Genomic DNA, 20,729 nt, shown 5'->3' with positions numbered 1-20,729 from the left:
TGGAGATGCCCCATGAGGACACTTTCCGCTGGCCAAGGCTCCCATTGTGTTCCAAGGACATTTCCAGGCAGCGTCCTTGGGGTGTTTTAGGGAAGCAGCCGTGCTCCCCTTTCTTCCACCTAGCTGAGGGAGCGACTTTGGGATTACTGCAAAAGGGAGAAGTACCAGAAGCTCCATGCTATTAAAATCCTGTGCCAAAGGTGGCATGGAAGCTGAGCAGCAAGACCTAAGGAAGAGAGGAGGGAGCCACTTGGCATGGAGCAGGCTCAGCTCCCTGGAAAGGGGCCGGGACTCAGCCAGCTGCTTGGCCAGGACCATCATTATGTTCCCATAGCATCAAGCTGCATCTCCTGGTGTTCTGGAGCTGGCTTACAGGACAACTGATTCTGCAGGAAGTGGTACCTCCACATGTGGGATAAATGAACCATCCTTCACTGAAGGGTAACCACTGCAGGAGTGAGCTCTAGTGCTTAACCCGACCTACAGTGGCATTGCACCCACAGTTTAGGGTGGTGTGAGTCCTTGGGGGGGATGTGGAACCTAGTCTGTTAAAGATATTCCTACAAAATTAGGATCACCTGGATGTTCACATAGGAGTTGATTGTTCAGGAACCGGACAAGGATGTTGGAAGTCCTTTCCTGCTGTCAGGTTAATAGTCTTGTTTCCATTTTGCTGATAACCCTTTGTTTTTGTGTGTGAGAACCAGGTCATGGCTCCTGTTTCATCTGTTGTTGGAGAAAATGTGCTGAATGTGTTTTGAACAGAGTCTGCTCAGGAGCCAGGGGCTGTTTTCCCATGCTGTACTGTGATTTTGTCTGTCCTTGACTGCATTCACCTCTTTTGCTTCTTGACTTCTCCCACTTTGGGGCTTTTCCCAGGAAGAAGTCACTGACTGATGTTTTCACAGAGGTGATGTTGGCTGCATATGGAGCATGCCTCTCTGTGCCTTCTCATGTGACCCTGATGTATGAGTTTACAGCTTCCCATTCCCAGTCCAACTGACCAACCATCACAATGTGTTCCTGGGATCTGAACAAAAAGGGAGCATGGCAGGGAGGAATGCTGGAATTGCACAAGCAGGGTGGGACTGTGGGAAAACGTCAGTGTTAGTATTTATGCAAAAAACTGCAGTAGCCTTGCAGGGCTGTGGATGCCAGAGAGCTGGCCATAAATCACACCCTGACATCCCCAGCTCCTCAGCAGCTGAAATGGGCTTTTAACCCTGCACTGGCAATTCCAGTCCTCAGAGCATTTGTGGCAGAGCAGAAACCTTGTCTGGATGGTCCTGCAGGTACATGAAGCAGAGCAGTGTATCTTGTGTTACGCAGGGCATCTTCATCCCTGCCCGTCCCTTTGTGGCAAAGGTTTTGTTAATCCCTGCTCAAAAATCTGGACATGGGTGGCACGTGATGAGTTCCACGAAAATGTGTTTGGGCTCAGTGCACGTATGAGAGAGAAAATGGTTTGAAGTCAGATGACACCTTGCTCTGATTTGTCAGTGGAAGTGCTGCTCCACACCTCTCTCCACCTAATTGCTGCAGATATGTTAAGGATCCCTCTCTTGATTTGTCTTTGCAGTTCTTCACTTGCCTGGTGATCCTGTTTGCCTGCGAAGTTGCAGCTGGAATCTGGGGTTTTGTCAACAAAGACCAAGTAAGACTTTAAAACCTGTGTTTGTGGGACTTGGGAGGCTGGGGCAGAACTGCAGCAGATCCCAGCATGAGCTGTTTTGCTCACAAACTGCTCCCAGACTGAGTAAGGGAGCTTGGATTAGCAGAGTGACCTGGGCTGGCCACCTCACTCCTCTGGGCCAGGCTGATGAACTTTAAGTGTGAGCACTTGAGGTAGCAGCTGCCCTTAGGGTATGGAGTGCGATGTCTCAAATAAAAATAGCCTGTCTCGCTTGGGTCTCCTCGGAGCTGCCACGCTGTCAGTCGCAGGGAGAGTGGATTCGTGCATGAAGTTGTGAAGGAAAGCCATCTGCACGTCCTCGGTGCCAGGGAGCAGGAGCGAGCCCAGGCGGGTGGTAGTGCCAAAGGGCGGGAATGCCGTTCAGGGAGAGCCTGCATTGACGGGATTGCTTGGTGCTTCCTGCTCTTCTCCAGTGTCATATAACCTGCTTCAGCCATTTGTCTGCCAGCACCGGGCTTGCTGTGATCCATGTGCTGTGCACACATGAGGGGTCCAAGTCCTGTGGCTGTCCTTGCTAGGCACCCTCCTAGGGACTGCTCAGATATCAGATAAGGTTTCCTGGCTGGAGGAGCTGAACTGAAGGGTAGAACTGGAAATTGCAGCTTTTCCCCTTCTGTTTCTGCTCACCTTCCCTTCACTATGGTCACATGTGCTCAGACACACAGGTTTGGTCTCAAAATGCAGAGCTGCCTGTGTATGGGAACTGAGGCTGTGCTGCAGCAGCCTGGGTGCTGATCACTGGGCCTCGAGGGTTTGGAGGAGAGAAGGGGACTGCTTGTGCTCAAAGCCAAGGTTACACTCTCTGGCAGAGTAGGAAATGTGTTTACTTCCCTAAGAGACATAAGCCAGCTGTGTAAGTAGGTGCTGGCCTGCTCAGCTTTCTCATGCATGTGAGCAGTGGCTCACAGGCTCCGTGTGAATGGGAACATCCTTGTAGTCATTCAGGAGAGAGCACGACTTCACTGGAATAAACTCTTCTGTGGCTAAACATTATTATGCAGGCACAGTGCTGTTTCCTAGCAACTTTAGTGAACTAATTAACCTCTGCAGAGAGGCTGTGCCTCCTGCAGATGTTAGTTTGGGAATCCTGAAGAGTCCAAGATGGGGAACTGCAACCCACAGCAAAAAAAAAGTGAAGGCTGAGTAAGGAGGGACCCTAGAACTGTTGTGTTCCATCCTGGGGAGAAAGAGCTTAGCCACTGGAGCATAAAGCTGAGAAATGCAGGGTTTCCCAATACAGAAGTGATGACCTCAGCCCCCAGAATTAATTTTGCAGTTTAAAATGAAGGGTGGCAGTCTGTTGGCATCAGCTAGTTTTGCAGCCTTGATGATGAATGGGCTATTTTGAAATCCCTGCTCAAAAGGCAGGCTTGCTTCTCCCTGCCTTGGCTGGGAGCAGCGCAGGCTGGGAGGGAAGCACTGAATCACCCCAGCCACCAAGAGATGCTTCCAGAAGGGACACTTTTTCTCAATGCTAAAGGCAGTCTCTCCCTCAGCTTATCTTCTTGGAGATGCTGTAAATTCAGAATGGGGAGCAATAAATAGGATTTTTTAAAAATTACTTGGTTTTATGTACCAGATTGAAATGGTTTGGTTGGAGAATATCATCCTCCAAAGCAAGCTTTTTTGAGTAGTGATGAAAGAGTTCTGGGATAATTGATTGAAATCGTGCATCATCTTGCTGCAGTTTCTTTTTTCGTATGCTAATCCAGCCTGTGCTGCCAAGAGCAGATGTTCCAGAAAGCATTTTCCCTTCCTTGCTTTTATGTTTTTCTTTTGCTTCTCTTGCATGGCCTTCTTTTACCTCTCTCTCTCAAATTATTGGAGGGTGTTAGAGGAGAAGTCACAAGGCCAGTTCCCTAAAAGTTAGGAGATTTCTGCACTGTGGAGCAGGCCCTCGTGGGTGGCTGTGGTTCACCCTGGGTGGCAGGGTTAGAGTCTGGATAAGGTGTCTCACATAACCACTTACAGGATAGCAGTGTCTCTAGGGACCCAGCCAGGGTTTTAAATCCATCTAAATGCACCTAAGCTTCCTGACCCAAATGAGCTGTCTCACCAGGCTTTAGTGTGTAGTCTCTCCCAAATTCCTGCAATCCCCTCCGAGCCACTCAGTAAGCTGAGGTGCCTGCATTTACAGACAGCCTTGTCTGTGCACCCCACCTCCACCTGACTTTTCCAGCATGTCCAGCCTCTGCAGCCTCAGTGGGAAATGTGTTGCCTGCCTGCTTTGTCTATGTGTGGTTCAAGATGAGACGTTTCTGCCTTCCTGAGCCCAGCAGCACATCCACGTGGGCTGAAGGCTATCTCAGCTTCTGGCTCACCCTCCAGGCCTTGGCTGTCTTTATCTCCTAGTCAGAGCCTGCGGAGCCCTTGGATAGTGTTGTCTTGAAATCTGCTGGCTGGTGGATGGGGTTCTTAATATTTGTGACAGCTGGAGCCCTATGAAAGACATGCCTTTTTTAATGTGCAAACCAATGGAGTCCAAATCTATCCAAAAACTGCTCATCTTACTCCAAGTGCTATTAGAGGGAACCTGTTCTTCAAGCACATCTGCTGGAAAGGTTTCCCCCTCCTCCTCCTCTGGCTGAAAGGGAGTTTTTCCTGTGTCTTTCCTAGATAGCCAAAGATGTGAAGCAGTTCTACGATCAAGCGCTTCAACAAGCGCTCATGGGAGAATCAGATGCAAACAACGCCAAAGCTGTAGTGAAGACCTTCCATGAAACGGTAAGATGGTGGTGGTTGTGCTGGAGAGTTAATAATGGAAGTCAGGAAAAGGGGTGGGAAAAGCAGAGTCTGAAGTGCAGATGCTACCTGCAGGTCTTAGCCTATCAAGTTTGTTGTTGTTACATTTTAAGAAGCAGGGTTGCGCTCTCTTCAGTATTCTCTCCATCACATGGTGTTGGGAAGTCTGGACCAAACTTTGATTAAGTTACCTTTCATTTACCTCAGCACCCCTGATTTAAGTAAAATTCAATGGAAGAAGATAGTAGCTCTGAGGATACAGGAACAGGATATTAATCCTGATACTTGGTCCATTCAGCAGGAAACAAAATCCCTGGAGAGAGCTGGGTTCACTCTCCTCCAGAAAATCTATGCCAGATCTGGGACTATTGTAGGAAGCAGCTGCATTGCATGGAAAGAAAAAAGTCAGTTTGGTGACTTACTCCCCACCCTTGTTTCCCCCTCCAGGATGCCTCCTCAGTCTTGGGTGGTTTCAAGAATGTGTAATGGTGGGGAGGGCATTGCATAAGTGTTTGCTGTCTGCTGATGTTGGCTTTCCATTGTTTCTTTTTTCCTCTCTCCATGTAGCTGGACTGCTGTGGTTCTGATATTATGACATCGACTTTCACTCCTGTGTGGAGGGATGACCTCTGCCGAAAGGACTCCCTGAAAAGCTTTTTTGAGGTAGGCACAGCCGCTCTTCAGTCAGCACAGCTGCTTCAGGAAACCTTTGCTGCCAAGGAAATTTGGGGATTTATTGGAAAATAGATAAAGAGTAGAGATTTCATTTATTTGGGGATGGTGTAGAAGGATGTTAAAGTTCCCATTTGGTTCTTCCTTTTCTGTTCCTGCCTGAGGGGACTGACAGGTGCAGAGGGGTGAAGTCTGGTTGGAAGTCCTGGGGCCAGGACCTGGGGACATAAGTGGGACCAGGGGGAAGCTGACCTGCCTTTTTTGGGGCTGGGGGTGGCTGTGGGGAAAGCAGGCTGACTGACTGGTGTGCTTCTCTGCCTCAGAACACCAACTGTCACAAAAAAATCGATGAGCTCTTCTCCGGGAAGCTCTACCTGATCGGTATCGCTGCTGTCGTGGTTGCTGTGATCATGGTAAGTGTTACAGCCTGGTGGGACAGGGAAAAGCCACCTCGGGGCAACCTGGTCCTCTTCTAGCTGGGCTGGATCTGTCCCTCTCCTCTGGATGCCCCTGGAACTCCACATGCAGCACCAGCCTTGTGCATCACCAAGCTCTGGAACATGGCGAGACCAAGGGCTCGCCATCCCTCTGGGGAGTCAGGATGTTAGGGCAGGCACCTGGCAAGCTCAGTAGAGCAGGAGCACCTGTAAGCCCAGCCAAAAAGGCAGAGCACCACTGAAACCTCCTCCAAAACCACTTGTTCTACAGGCTGCCGTGTCTTGTTGCTGGGGTCTGCAGTGGGAAGGGATTTGCTTGCTTTGCTCTGTTGGATTTGCTCCCTAGTGAGGGCTGGGTGCTGTGGGGGTGTAACATGGCATCTGTGCAAAGGCTGGGCTGTAGTGCTGGAGGGGTTTCGAGGCATTTGCTGTGTAGCTGGCAGCCAAAAAGCTTGTTAGGTACCACCACTGCTGCCAGTGAGAGATGGGAGGGGACAGCACCTTATCTCAAATTGGCCAACTCCATATGAAAACAGCAACAAAGGTGTAGCATCCCTGCCCTTACCTCTGGCATGAGAGTGTTAATGGGGAGTGGGGGACCTTGGGGTGGTGGGAGCTCTTGCATCGTTCTGGTTGTTGCCTCAGTGGTGCCCCTGTGTCTCTCAACAGATCTTTGAGATGATCCTGAGCATGGTGCTGTGCTGTGGCATAAGGAACAGCTCCGTCTACTGAGCCGTGAGAGCCGGGCAGGGGAAGGGGGGATCAGGGCGGACGGCGCTAGAGGGGACCCCAAGTGCCACCGTGTGACCAGGAGACATTTCAAGAACAGACAAAGAAAATTGTGTATATAAATGCTTCCAATATTACCATACAGTACTTATCATTTTTATTTTGAAGTACTTTTTTTTTGTTTTAATAAATAAAACTTTCCCGTATCTTTGTGGCTGAGTTAGTTACACATCAGTTTTGTGTGATGGAAAAGCTGCTGTAGCAGGAGATCAAGTCCTTCCTCCTCCTTCCCCAGCCCCAGTAACTCAGAAGTAACATTGGTGGAAGATGTGCGGAGGAGAAGGGTGCAGCCTGGTCTCAGAAACTTTGCCTTGGTTTTATCAATTTTTTTAATTGGATGCTGAAGAATTCAGTATTTTTGTTAATTTGTACTCCAGCTCGCTGGTGTTTCCAAGCTGTCCATTGGGAAGCCTTGGCTGACTGTCCAAAGCCTGGGAGAGAGGAGGGGAAAGGATGCAGCCTCCATCGCCTGGGTGCAGTGTATCCCAGGGGAAACACAGGCAGGCATTGTTCCTCTCCAGTCTGTTTCCATGGGTAGGTCAGTCCTTAACAGAAGTCATGCTGAAACTTTTTTACTCTCTAATGAGTAAAAATGTTTTGTGGTTTAGTGATTTTTTTTTTTGGGGGGGGGGGCGGCTATAATTTTATAAATTGGCTCAGTTGCATTGATTCATTGCATTAAAAGGTCAGTGGCTGGGGGTGAATTTTAGTCCCAGTTTTTCAAATATAACAAAATTAAATTACTTTTTTGATGTCCTTCAGTGTTTCATTATAGACATATGTTTCAAGAAGAATCTAGTTCTATACCAAGTTTCCACTGTTAAGCTAATGCTCACATAGAAATGATAGTGGAAAAAGAAGAAAGCATAAAAAAAAATCCTTGACTTTAGAAATCCTGCTTTTATGTACTGCAGGATGATGCTTGGGTGTTCCAAACCATATGTGTACATGCTTATTAATATGTCATCTTTACATCACTCTCTTGTTCAGTGAAATTATTCTTAATTATAGCATATTGTCACACACTGTAATATTGCTGAGAATATGTCATAATCTGATTATGAAAAAAAGGTTATTTTTAAGACCTTCGAGTTATATTAACAGCAGATCAGCTTATAAAATCAAGGTATTTTAGCATGTTAGATCGCACCAGTTGAAACGCATTCTTGTGATCTGGTAACTTTGGTTATCACTTTGATGTCTGTGGCTTCTTTTATATGCCACTCTGTCACCATGTAGATAGAGGGGGAGAGTGACCCAGGAGCTATGTAATAAAATCAGAGTGTCACTAAAAAGATGATCTATATGTATAGTTCTATAGATATATATTTTTAAGCAAAGCCTTTTCCTTAGCCGTACGGGCACTTGAGCTGGAAATTATAGTATCTCAGCTCTTTTGCCACCTTGAAGCAGGTAAGGGGAGGAGTTTAAATTAGTGATCACTTTCCCCACTTCAGGAGTATTTCTATTTCTTAAAGTTTTTCTCCCCCTTTGTCACAACAGAGAGCTTCAGATCTGATAGGGAGGGAGGCCTGTGATCATCAATCTTTTTCAAACTAGTACCTTGTCCACTGCACGTGGCTGTCATGGCTGTTGCCATTACAGGATAGGAGATTCCTGCACTGGGGCAAATTGATCCATTCAGAAGTTTTTCTTCCCTTCTACTCCCCCCTTTCCTCTTCCTGCCTTTAGTATATAGGGCCTTTAAAAAGTATATAGGTAAATATATAGATATATATATATATATCAAGTTGTGCTGGGTAAAGAGGAGGAACTGCTTCAACAGATCTTCATATTGAGGGGTTGGACAAGAAAAGATTCAGCCTTAGAAAAAGCCTTAAAGCAACACTGCCCTGAATGTCCATGTTGAGAATGAGATGAGGTTTTGCAGTAGGTAACCCCTTCCCCTGCTCCCCAGCGTAGCTCCTTCAGGTCATCTACTCTGTTATGTGGCCATATGTATATGCATCATCCAAGCATGTGTGTTTACATCTATGTGCATCAGGATTGTCAGCATACAGAATGGATGTGTAACTTGCCACCTTTTTTGTTGACTGTTGGTAAATGTGTATAAATATGCCATTAAGCATTTCAACTCTGTTTTCTTTTCCTTATACCGTATTTTTGATATTGTTCAGTATTCAGTTGATGCTGTGTACATAGCTGGAGCTCTGTTTGAAAAACAGACTGGGTCTCGATGTGGGTCAGGTGTGTCCTCAGACATTGTACTTCAAGGGTTTGAGTTGTCCCAGGCAGGAGCAATTGGGAGAAAGTGGTACTTGGAGAGGGAATTTGAGAGCTGTGAGAGGAGGAAGAGCAGGAGGTTTGCTCAGACTGTGTCCCACAGCAGGTACAATTCCCCCTCTGGCTCATTTCAGAGGTGCCTTGCCATTGAGGAGAGTTCCAGAAGCAGCTTCCTGGGCCATCTCCTGTTTCTGTGGCTGCTGCAGGAAAGGTGCTCAAGGAGGGGAACAGCTAGAGAGGGGTGGTGGGAGCAGGGACAGAAGGATGCTTGCAGATAAGACAATGCTTTCTTGAGTTACTAGCTGAGCCCCCACACTTGATTGAATGGTCCTCAGCTGGAGAAGTCAGCCCTGGGAGAAAAGGGACAGAGAGAAACCATCATGCTTAAGAACAATGAAGTTGTTGAGAAACCCCCTCTGAAAAAAACTACCCACTTGGGTCTCCTGTGAAGCTGGACCTGAGCTAACAAAAACTAGAAAGGGAGCTGTGAAGGGCTGAGGGGACTCGTCCCATTGCAAGCCCTCAGGATCCAAAAGCCACAGGGTTCTTCTCCCAGTTGGTCAGTCCCAAAGCTGGCTGAGGTGAAGGGGGAAAACCCACTAGGCAGGACCCCTGCTCTGCCCCAGCCCTCTCCTGCATACCTGTGCCTCTGTGTGTGCAACATGGCACCCTGTACTGCTCTTCTCCACAGCCCCAGGGAAGAAAAGGGTGGAATTGCAGGCTGTAAATGCAAACTCCTCCCTCTCCATGGAAGCAACCCTCCTGGAGCTAGTGGCAGCTGAGAAAATGGCTGTGAGCTGAGGTGGGGATGAGGAGTGTCAACTGTCCAGGTCTGAGTTCAAAGACCACATCGAAAGGTCAAACAGAGCCGCTGACAGCTTAACTGAATGCTTGGGATTTTTTCATACTGTGGAGCATGCCACAAAGCAGTGTGTTTAACTTCTTTCTGCCTTTTTTTTTTAAGGAAATGAAACAAAAATCAATTTAATAAACATTTCTCATAGTGTGCATAGTGTGATGAACTGCTGCAATTTTACAACCAGTTAACCTTAACACCAGGATGCTTTGTGAACCAGGCTTTGACAGCATGGGATTTTACAGCCTCTGGGAGGGGGGCCTGCAGGCAGGCTGAGTATGCATCTGGACTGGTGCAGAGGGAAGGCAAAAGGTTGCTTGCCTGAAGTGGTGGCTGCTGCAGTTGTGCCCCTCCCCAAGGGAAGGGGGGCTCAGCTGTCAGGGAGCTGAAGTGGATTGCAGAAAGTGACTGTGCTGAAATTCGGCCGGGGGTGGGGAGGGGCGTGATGGTAGTCCTGCACACACTTGAGGGGCTCCTCCTAAAATGACCAAAAATGGCCCAGAATGCCCTGTGCTGCCATGTGGATGGGGACTGGGCTGGTCTGCTTTCTGTGGATGGTCTGGTAATGCCACCGCTGCTGCTCCCACCTGCCCCTCCGCACCATCAGGGGAAAGCCTGGCTGAGAGCGAGGTGGGAGTCCAGGTGCTGTGATCCCTCAGCTGCCTGCCTTCCTCTGTCCTGTCCTGGACTCTGCACTGTGTTTGAAGCAGGAATGTCCTGCAGTGGCTGCCAGCCATTGCCCATGCTGGTACAAAAAAGGGAAGAGGTACGAGGTGAGGGAGGGCAAGGAGGGAACACAACGTTGAGCTGCTGCAAAGAAAGGCAAGCCCTGCTCCCAGCGGCTGTGCCTGTGCTGCAAGATCATGCCCATCTGCTGTTCTTTCACTTGTTTACCTGAATGTTAATGGAGTCGGACATAATGACTTCTGGAAAGAAAAAAAAAAGTGATATTTAAAAATAATAAACAAACAAAAAAAAGAAACAAAGCGATTTCCCCTTGTTAGTGGATTTTTAATGATATGTTGTCAGATCTTGTTTCCTTCCATCGTGTACTGATTTCTGCCATGTCTTCCAAGGGAACAGGCATGTCTCATTCTTGTATTCAAGCAAAATTTGGGCTGCAGGGAAGACCGTCCTCAGCTGACCCTCTAGGTGGTTTCCCATGAATGTGATGCTCTTTGCTTAATGCCTTAAAACGTTTGGATTGTGACACTGCATTGTTGCTCCAGATGGGGATAAAATTATTCCAGCCTCCGGAGCTAGGATTAAGCTGATGTGAGTCACTGTCAGACCCAGGCTGGTGTTTGAGGGAGAGAAACAATAGTGGAGACTAACTGGCCAAGCACAGCACGTATCTGGCATCCAGGGTGTGTGCCTTGGGACCTCAGCCTGGAATTATAGCTGTGATCTTAAACCTTCCCCAGCCAAATGGTGAAGGTCCCCTTTGTTTGCACTTCAGTCCCCTTTATTTGCTCTTCAGGTCTGAGTACAAGCATTGATGTGCTTGAAACAGATGAGCTGAATATGATACTGGGAGAGAACTGGGTAAAACAGGCCCCTTTAAGGTTGTGTGGAGATATGGGTTATCCTTGGAAAACAGCAGTCCTGCCATCTCAGAGCATGTGAGGCCGTGGAGATAAGCAAGTGAAAGGGGAAGGGTGGATGCAGTGCTTGCAGCTTGTTTGTGCTCATATTGCACAGACAACCCTGACTTACACTCCTCCTAAACATTTCTCTCCAGAGGTCTGCAGGACCTGGAAAGTCACTGGAGACCTTACTGTGGAATTCCACTGCCTAGGAATGTGACTGTGGAATCTTTTTTTTTTTTTTTTGTCCTCGTGAAACAAGATTTTTCAGGAATTAAAAATACAAGCATGAATTTTTCTAAACTAGACCATGCCAGGAATTTTTCCAGTTGAAATTCTTTTCCTCCTCCCTCCCAAACTGATTTATTTTTTTCTTTTTAAAACCTCCTAGAGTGTTTCTAACAAGAAGTTATGGAGGTGTTTTTTGCTTTGGCAATCTCTGTTTCATAAGCATCTTCTGGGCTGTTTGTTTTCTAAACAGCAATGAGCCTAATTGTCTCGTACTAAGACTGCTGTGATTAACATGCATAAATTGCTTATGCCGTTTCCTAATCAGAGGTTGTCGAATGTGTAACCAAGAGTTGCAATATTCTCACAGGAGGGAATAAATCCAGCCAGCTCTCCCATGCCAGAGCTGTTGATGGTGGAGGTTTCTGCAGAGGAAAGCACCCTCACTGCTGGATGTGTCTGCGCCCTCCTCTGCCTGCCAGCTCCACTTGCTGCGCTCCAAGATGAAGGATGTGTTGGTGCCTGTGCTCACATTCCTGCTCTGAGCCACTCTTTCCTTTGCTGGGCATGACAGCACAGCCTTTCCAGTTAGGGGAGGAAAAAAGGTGACCATTTCAAGAATCTCATTCACTGTCAGGGCTGTGGTAGAGTCGGGAACCCTGGCTGCACCAGGGAGTCGGCAACAGTGGAATGACAGCCCCCAGGGAGGAACCATCTGCCACCAGTGGGTGCTGAAAGGGAGAGGGAAACAATTACCCACCTGACCAGCTCTTGAGTAAGTGGTAGACACAGGCTGGGAACTCCAAGTCCTGTAAGTACCACGCTGTGCACCTGAACTAGATAGAGGCTGCATATTTTTCCTGACTACTCCTCAGTTTCAGCCTGGGGAGCATCACATTGCCTTGCACAGGGCATATCCTAAGCAATGGGATGCAGAACATCACATTGCCTTGCACAGGGCATATCCTAAGCAATGGGATGCAGAAGTCCTGTTCGGGGTAACACCTTGAGCTGACCTGTGGCGGCCTGATGCTTTCACTTCAGTGCTCAGGGACCTGGAGCAAACAGAAAATACCTCCCAGGTGCTAAAACTCCTGCATGACCGAAACCCACGTTGTTTTCACACTTGCAGACACATTAGAGGGTATAAAAAGTTTGCAACCACTGTGGTCTGCCTGGTGTTTCTCACTGGATTTAGATGACCCAGCTCAAGTGCCAATGGTTGCAAGTAACACTTCTAATTACAGATTACAGTTTAATCACACCTTTTTTTTTTTTTTTTTTTTTTTTTTTTTAAGTGTTTCTTGGTCCTGCTTTGCTAAGGCATTCCCTCATGCTGGAACATAGCTTTGCTGAGTACTGAGAGGTGTTGGTGTTGGGCCAGGAGTGGTGGCATGCATACAACACCCTGCCTGCGGCTGAAAGCAAACTGCTGAGATTTCCTCCAGCAAGGATTCATGCTGTTAATGCAAGGCTCAGTGTTGGTTGATGGTGCTCCTACAGGTCTTGTTGGAACAAGAGATCTGGGGAGTTTTAGGGTTCTGTGGGGTTTTTTTGTTCATGTTAACTTCAAGGTCACTCAGCTGGTTCCAGTGACCTTTTTCAGCCTTTCATTATGCATATTTTTCAGTATCAGGCACTTTGGGGCAGGGATAGGAAAAAGGAAAAAGCAGAAGATTGGGAGAAGGGTTTTCTTGGTGCAAATATTCTGTAGTTAAATCAAAATGAACAGACACCCCCAACTGTTTTTGTTTCTTTTAAACAACTGGAGTAATTGCAGAGAGTGTTAATTTTGCTCATAAAGGACTTCCCTCCCACACATGCAATGTCTCTAACAAAAAAAAAAGGGGTTGTGGTGTCTCCCTGCAGGTCCTCTATAGGCTGGCAGTAACATTGTTATTGTGAAGAATAGAGTTGATAAAAACCTTCATAGTCTGCCTGCATTAAAACTCACTCCACAGGAACTAATTTCATGTAGTTACCTTAGGGGAAAATAGCACCAACATGGGTAAGCAGCGCTGGAATAAATCTAATCTGCTTGCAGGACCAAATGAAAGTACAAAGTAAAACAGGCAAGCAAAGCTCAATGTAGAAGACAGGTGGTATCAAGCACTTAATTCTGAAAACCCACCCCACAAGGGGTTTCAAGGCCATTTGTAGGGTTTCATTCTGGCGAATGGGAGAGGACAACTCCTTTATTTCCTTCAGGCTGTACCAGTCTGGCTTGGTGTGACTGCCTTCTCCCAGCAGAGAAGGCTGCGGTGGTCATGACTCTGCTTTTCCTTTCTGCCTGCAGGAAAATACTCCTTTTCCCCCCCCCACCTCCCCTCAAGAGCTCCAGCATCAGCTGCATGTGGCCACATCTGAGTAACCTCCACATTCCTTCTAGATGCAGGAGAATGTTGAAAAATGCATCTTATTGCTCTATCTGGCTTTCAGGATCTGGGTGGCTGTTGGAGAATGGCCTGCTGCTTTCCCATAGCCATGGGAAGGGGGACCAGCGGTCCCTGCCCCAGACACCTACCCCAGGCTCTGAGGGCAGGAGCAGCAGCCGGAGCCTGGCAGGGAGCAGTGGAAACAGCTACTGGATGGGGCCGATGGACAGATTTACTTGCAGGAAAGGAGCAGAGGCGCCAGTGATGGGGCTGAGGCTGCTGTGCATTTTCACATGCCACCCCCACACACAGGGATGCGCTGGCTTCCTGCAGACACATGGAGCCATCCCCGCAAATGAGCGGCCCCTCGGAGCCTGCATGCTGGATACAGCCCGCTCATTTGGATGATGGCCTGTCCTGCAGCCCAGTTCCACCTTCCAGCCCCCTCTTCAAGCCACTCAGTTCAGGCCAGCAAGGGGAAAACACTTTCCCATCTGTTGGTCTTCAGACTCTGACTCATTATTTTTATTTCAGCTGTCGCCAAGCAATAGTGAAAGTCCCAACACACCAACATTTCCACTGCTGCAAGCTGCCTTGTCCTTAGCCACCAGAGAATGAGCAGCTCAGCCTCAGTTCTCTGCTGTGTGCGATACTAAATATCACAGATTCTGTCACAGAATAGGCTGAGCTGGAAGGGATCCACCCGGATCATCAAGTCCAACTCTTAAGTAAATGGTTTGTATGGTGATCAAACACACAGCCTTGGGTTATAGTAGCACCATGTTCTAACCAGTTGAGCTAATTTCATGAATAAAAAACAGGAAGGAGGAAAAGGCTACATTCAGGTTCCTTAGTCATCAATACATACAGCATCCAGGCAAAAAGTGAGAACTTGTGGCCTCTGGATGGGAGACATGGGGCTTGTCCCTGAAGGCACCCCCATCCACAGGTGACAGAGACATTGGAGGTGGTGTTGCCCTCTCCTGCTCCTTTAAGCCCCTCATCTAACAAAGAACCAAGGCTCAAAACAAGACAGGGCCATTGTCTTCATCACTCTGTTGTACCCTGTTTGTCTCTACTCTTACAGAAATGGGACATGCCACCACTTACTCCACATCCTTTTTTCTGCCTCCTCCTTATTAAGCTCAGAGACTCTTCTGCTGTCTCCTCAACACCCCAGACTGTGTTACACAGCACTAGCAGCCTTTACCCAGGTTTACTCTTCCTTTTGTTTGCCCATTTACTGCTCTCCTCCTTTCCATTCCTGCTCACCTACTTCAAGATTCATGTTTTCCTTTCCTCCCTCCATCTGGATACCTATTTGGATGCCTGTGACCGTACTACCATATGCGTATATATATTAAAAAAAAATAAAAATAGGATCACCAAATGGGGAAACACCTCTAGAGCTGTTCTAAAACTACAGCATGACTCTAGCTAGACAGAAGACATTTTGCAATAACCTCATCACTGCTGCCAAGTGTGTTCCGAACACAGGCCTCGTGTCATAAATTACTGTAATTAGCAACACTCCAGCAGGCGAAAGCATGTATTTAAAAACTGAGGAGGCATATGAAGTGGCTGCAGTTTATATTACGGGTGAGTCACGGTGAGGCCCAGCTTGGAGGGAGCCAGTGAAGCTTCTGCAGCCACCGCATTGTCTGGCACAACCCACCCAGCACAGCAAACCTTTCCCTAAACATAGGGAAAACAAGCTGAATATTGAAGCCTCTTGGGAAATGTACTTGCGCTGAAAATTTGAACTTTTTGCTGAAACAAGGGTAAAAACAAAAATCGAGCCTCTTTGTCCAGCGTCAATAAAACATGTTCAGACACAGCTCCACTTCTTGACACACGCGCAAAAAATGTTCTTCTGGGACGGAAAATGGAAACTTTTTTATTTGGATGGATAGCGGTTTTGTGCCTCAAGCGACTTGGGGTTTTCTGGTTTGAGAATAAACACGTAAGAGAGAAAAAAAAAAAAAAAGAAACAGAACAAAACAAACAGAAAACTTCGGATGTGTTAGCGGCGGCCAAGCCCTGCTTTTCCGATTAGAACAAAAGCTGTGACATGGGAGGGGGGGTTTCCAGACTGCGACTGCGGAAGGCGGCGGCGGTGCCGTGCCTGCCCCTCACGGCGCCGGGCAGCGCCGGGGCGGCACCGCGGCTCTCGGGGGTGCACGGGCGAACCCCGCACCGAGCCCCACACCGAGCCCCGAGCACAGGCTGCGAAATGTCGGCGCTGCGGTGCGCCCTGGGAGCTGTAGTCCCGCCGCTCAGCACCGCTTCGCCCCGCTCCCCGGCTCGCAAAATGTCCTCCGCCGAGGCAAGGCGGCCGCCTACAACTCCCAGGAGTCCCGAGAGAGGTGGAGCGGGGAAATGCCAGGAGGTGCCGGCCCTTTCCGCGCCGCTCTCCCCATCGGGAGTTGTGGTCCTGCCGCCGTTGTGGTCGCTCCGCGGAGCCTGGCAGGGACTCGGTGTCCCGGCGCGCCGCGGGCCGTGGGCGGAGGGGCAGAGGTGGGAAAGGCGGGCAAGGCGGGCGGCTGCTGTGGAAGGTGTTGGGGCTGTGCGAGGTGTCGGGGTACGGGGGCTCTCCCTTCCATTTCCCCCCCCTTCCCCTCCCTTCCCCGGCGGTTCGCGCTGTGTGCCCGGGCGGGTGGCGGTGCCCGGGGTGCAGAGCCAGCGAGGGCCGCGTATGGAGCGGGCGGTTCGCATCCAGCAGCATCCCGGGCCAGGAAGGGCGCTGGGGCCGGGGCCGACGGGCAGCACAGCTGGGGCTGCACCGTGATCTTGCCCTCCGCGGGGCGAGTGCCCAGCGGTCAATGTTCTTTTCCCTGATTCTGTTCGCTGTTCCTTGGCGCGGGGCCCTGTGGATCCCTGTCCCGAGGGACTGTGTGGGATTCGGTGCGGTGCTCTGTGCGCCGTGAGAGCGGGCCCGTGGCCGTGGTTCGCGGTGACTGAGGTGTCCGTCCCCCTCACAGGAGGCAGCAGGAAGGCGCACAGAGTCTGTCTGAGCAACACCAGGATGGAGGAGCCCACTGGGAACCTTCCCATCCGGAGAGACGTCATCCTTCCCGAGTCGTGCTGTGGTCACGTCACCATAACAAACCTGTGAGTGAGCCTGGTGTGCTGTGAGAGCCTGCATGTTTGGCCTCTAAGTTTGTTAAAGCTAACACATTTCCTTAGGAGCAGAATTTCTCCTTTCTGTGTGAGTGCGTGCCCTCAGACAAGAGATGGCCCTGATGAACACTTCTATAGCCATCTGAAAACAGCTATTTTATTTAATTATGCACTTCAAGGCCTTTTCTGTGTTGTAGTTGTTACTTTTCATGTGTTGCAAAACTGAGCAGAAGGCTGTATCATTTTAAGTTTATTTCCTGCTAGGAGTTACATGAGGGCAGTGTTTTCTAAAGTAGCCATCAGATCCTTTCTGTCAAAGACAGCCAGAATTGACATGGACCATAGCACTCCTCAGAAGGTTCTCTGTGTTTTGTGCTTTATAACAATCTAGCCCTAACTTTGAACATGACCTTTCTTTGAAAACACAAGTCTGTGTTACCCATGGTCTTAATACTTAGCAGCACTTAATGTTTGCAGTGCATAACTATTATTATTGTACCTTCTTAGCTGCATTTAATACTGCTTATTTAGTCCTTTGCACGTGCAAATTACAGCTTGAATTTTTTTAAAACCTCCCTTCTGTTCTACAGGATAAAGATGGCAGTGTGAATGTGGAGGCTGGGTAAATATAGTGGTGCCTGCGTTATTAGGCTGTGTGCTGTTCTTCTGCCAGAAATTCAATAATATCTACAGACTTTTATACCGCCATGAGTTTGTGTCAGATTTAGAACCCAGTTCTGCAGCTTTGGATGATTCAGGGGGGACAGAATTATTTTTAAAACTACATTTCCAGTATCATGATGGAAATGTTTGTCTTCTAGGGTGGAAGTGCTGAGATCTTTGGTGGCTTTAACTGACCCTCAGGAGGGGAAGCTGACTCAGTCTCAAGAGAAAGTGAGTGACTAACAGACTTTCCATGTCTGTTTACTGCATCGTTTGAGAAGAGCCTATAATTAGGAAGTCAAGCTTATTCTAATAATATGTTAGAGCTGTTTTCCATAAGTCACGTGAGCTGAACCAAAACATGTGCGAGCACCAGCTCTGTTTCCAATTGCCCAGCAAGTGGTAGCTTCATCATCAACCACCTGAATTCAGTGAGGTTCCCTTCAAGCAGGTGGCACTGTCTGGTATTCCAGCTGCTCCTGGAAGTCAGGAGCTATCATTTACTGACTGAAGGGCCAGCTCTTGCAGGCCTGTGGTTGCAATCTCTCCTCATTACCATGTGGGAGCATGGCTTGTGTGATTAGTTTTCTTAATCCAATGGGATTGATTTCTTGAGCTGGCTGGTTTTCCAGTTCCTGGAATCTAGTAATGACTTGAGAGCATGAAGCCAGAGGAAGGAGTTGAGCTTGTACTTTATGCCACATTAAAGTAGACTTGAAACTGGACCTGATATTTTTGTGGGTTTTCTGTCACTGATAGGGATCAGTGATAGTGTCCTTTGTAATTGGCAGAACGTGATGGATATTGGGACAGCAGGTACAGTGCTAGTGCAATAAGGGTTGTACTGGCCAAATAAAAGTGTGAGAAATTGGGTGTGGTTTTGTGGATTTTAACAGTGAGAATAAGCACAAGTGTAATATGCAGAGGTCATTGCTGTCTCCTGGAAGATGTATAAGACAGCTTTGGGGGATTCAGATTAACTCAAGAGCTTTACTTTCATCTTTTAGTAATTGGACCTGATGTAACCTGTAATGAAATTTGGTAGCATTACTTTCAATTACTTCATATTCTTGTATTCAGTCTTGTGTAAATCTTTCATTTTAATGTGCATTCATTCCTTAAATAATGTTTTCATTTGAAGCAAAATTGCTTGGGAATCCCTAAAGCTCAGCTAACTGTTATATCGCAGTTATAATTACTTTGCATGACACAGAGTGATGGTCTCATTCGTGGTTCTCATTTCACAGTTAAGTTTTTATGCTCCTTTGTATTCCAGGCACTAAACTCGCTGGGCATTTGGAAAAGTGTATTTAGAGTTGTTCCTGGGCCTACATCCAAGACCTCAGTGGAGTGACAGCTCAAAGATGGGAGACCAGGAGGCAGGTGAACCTTTTCTGGGGATAGTTGCTGATGGTGGCAGAGACTTTGAAGGAGCTCTGCCCTCAGACACAGTGTCGCTCAGCGATTCTGACTCTGATGACATGGGGCTGGCGGGTGAAGCAGAAGTTGATACAATATCTCCTGAGGAGCCATCTGTAGATGAGGGGGATTTCAGATCAGGAGAGACACCCGACTCTTCAAACAGCGGTCACAGATCTCCTGTCCAGCCATTCCATCTGAAGGGCATGAGTTCTACGTTCTCTCTCCGTAGCCAGAGCATTTTTGATTGCCTGGAAGAGGCAGCCAAGCTGTCTGTGCCCTCGATGCCTGAAGATAATGTTGTTGATGGGAGGTTTAAGCGCCCATTGCCTCCGACCACAGCTTCAGGTAACATGGTCCCAGAAAACATGGGAAGGCAAGCCAGAGCAGTACAGGCTCCCAGAACCTCTCCTGCAGTGCCTGACTACGTGGCACACCCGGAGCGCTGGACCAAGTACAGTCTAGAGGGAGTTTCAGAGTCCAGTGACAAGACTAACAGGGCAGTGGCCATGGAATTTCTAAGTGGTTTGAAGAAAAGAGGGGAGCAACAGAGCTCGGCTACCCAAGATAGCTACACCCCATCCTTCAACCAGGACCCTTCCAGCTGTGGAGCTGGGAGGATTGTCTTCACCAAACCAACCAAAAGAGGTGTTGATGGACTGGAAAAGAAAGCATCAACAGGAGAGGATGATAAGAAACAGATGAAGACAGATCTGAAAGGAAAATCTCTTAAGAAGGCTGATGACTTGAAGGAAGAAGATAAGGTTGAGCTGGGGCACTTAGACAGTGACAGTGGAAAGGCAGCAGAGGAGGAGGAGGAGTACATAATGGAGGGGAACCAGAACACAGAATATAAACCTGATGCAAGGCTTACTGGTGCAGGTGAAGAGCCATCGCTGGGAACAGTTGGATTCCACTGCAGTAAGAAGAAGAGCAGGAAAAATTTCCGACCTAAAGTAGATGATAATGGGGAGGAGGAAGAGTCCTGAAGGATGAAGCACCGGAGACGTCCCAGGACTTGTCTTGTTCATTTTTTTTCTCTCTTTTTTTTTTTCTGGTCTGAAAACCACATGATAGGTTTTTGTCCAACAGTTTGCATCATAGCCACCAAGAATGTTTTATCTTGTTAGAAATTAAGCTACCTGAAATAAACTCCAGACTTTTTGTTTATGAGAATTCCGTGGGCACAGGATAGTTGCATCCTGGCAGGATAGAATAAAGTGTGATACTCCAGAGCTGAAGTATCCAAAGAAACAGAAGTGTTAGCTAAACGGTTGCAGGGCTTCCTAGTAACTCCCAGTTTTGGAATTGTTCCCAAATCCTGTGGAATCTTGGAGAAAAGGTGATGAGCTCATTATGTAGAGATTTTTAAACAATGAAAATAAAACCTAGTCTTCCACTGGATGTGATTTCTTCTGGCCCTGTCCGAGAAAGGAAAACCTTTTAACTTTTCTGTTTAAAAATATCTTTCTGTCATTGCCATTGAGGGTGGAAGCACAACAGTGCCCAGTTGTGAGGATCTGACCCTTTGTATGTCCTTTCCAGGAGGTGCTTCCATATTGATTCTGTATGTGGATTGGGGTATTTGTGAGAATCAGATATTTATACCAGAACTGGAGACTCTTTTTTTCTATGTGATACAATAAACTTTTGGTTTTAACTTGATTTCTTGTCTGAACCATGCTAAGTAATGCAGCTGTAGGAGTTTTACCAGACATTTTATTTGATTCCTAAACTGTCTTGAAAACCTTTTAAAGTGTTACTATAACTTTGCCATCTTGTTAACTTTTACTTTAAGTCTTACAGATTCTAAACCTCACATTTTTAACATTTTCAATCATTTTGCAATGTATAATCCCCTCATAGGATGAGTCATCTCATACAATGAATCACATTGTAAGGAAT

General features: G+C 47.7%; 2 protein-coding genes across 6 annotated transcripts in view; both read left to right on the top strand.

Moving 5' to 3' along the window:
• CD81 (CD81 molecule) overlaps positions 1-9,585 on the top strand; it is a 33,146-nt gene extending 23,561 nt beyond the window's left edge. The window contains exons 4-8 of the mRNA XM_059849038.1: positions 1,580-1,654; positions 4,310-4,417; positions 5,003-5,098; positions 5,431-5,520; positions 6,214-9,585. Of these exons, the coding sequence (XP_059705021.1) occupies positions 1,580-1,654; positions 4,310-4,417; positions 5,003-5,098; positions 5,431-5,520; positions 6,214-6,276 (432 nt within the window). The 3' untranslated portion in view covers positions 6,277-9,585. The remainder of the gene's footprint in view (positions 1-1,579; positions 1,655-4,309; positions 4,418-5,002; positions 5,099-5,430; positions 5,521-6,213) is intronic.
• A 6,190-nt stretch (positions 9,586-15,775) lies between these two features.
• TSSC4 (tumor suppressing subtransferable candidate 4) lies at positions 15,776-20,489 on the top strand. Of its 5 annotated transcripts, none has more exons than XM_059849033.1 (4): positions 15,986-16,139; positions 16,604-16,733; positions 17,564-17,636; positions 18,682-20,489. In XM_059849033.1, exon 4 carries the CDS (start codon positions 18,770-18,772, stop codon positions 19,811-19,813), a length of 1,044 nt encoding a protein of 347 aa, XP_059705016.1. In that variant the 5' UTR covers positions 15,986-16,139; positions 16,604-16,733; positions 17,564-17,636; positions 18,682-18,769; the 3' UTR covers positions 19,814-20,489. The 5 variants fall into 5 exon arrangements, with proteins under 5 accessions (XP_059705020.1, XP_059705016.1, XP_059705015.1 ...); XM_059849034.1 differs by having other exon boundaries at positions 16,078-16,177; XM_059849035.1 differs by having other exon boundaries at positions 16,137-16,203.
• The last annotated feature ends 240 nt before the right edge of the window (positions 20,490-20,729 follow it).

This window comes from Haemorhous mexicanus, chromosome 6 (assembly GCF_027477595.1).
Source record: "Haemorhous mexicanus isolate bHaeMex1 chromosome 6, bHaeMex1.pri, whole genome shotgun sequence".
In the NCBI taxonomy this organism is placed as follows: Eukaryota; Metazoa; Chordata; class Aves; order Passeriformes; family Fringillidae; genus Haemorhous; species Haemorhous mexicanus.
Note: the sequence above shows the minus strand (reverse complement) of the source record. Positions and strands in the feature narration are given on the sequence as shown.

Coding starts and splice junctions, on each gene's coding strand:
- TSSC4 (XM_059849032.1), top strand. CDS start 18,770: ATGGGAGACCAGGAGGCAGGTGAACCTTTTCTGGGGATAGTTGCTGAT.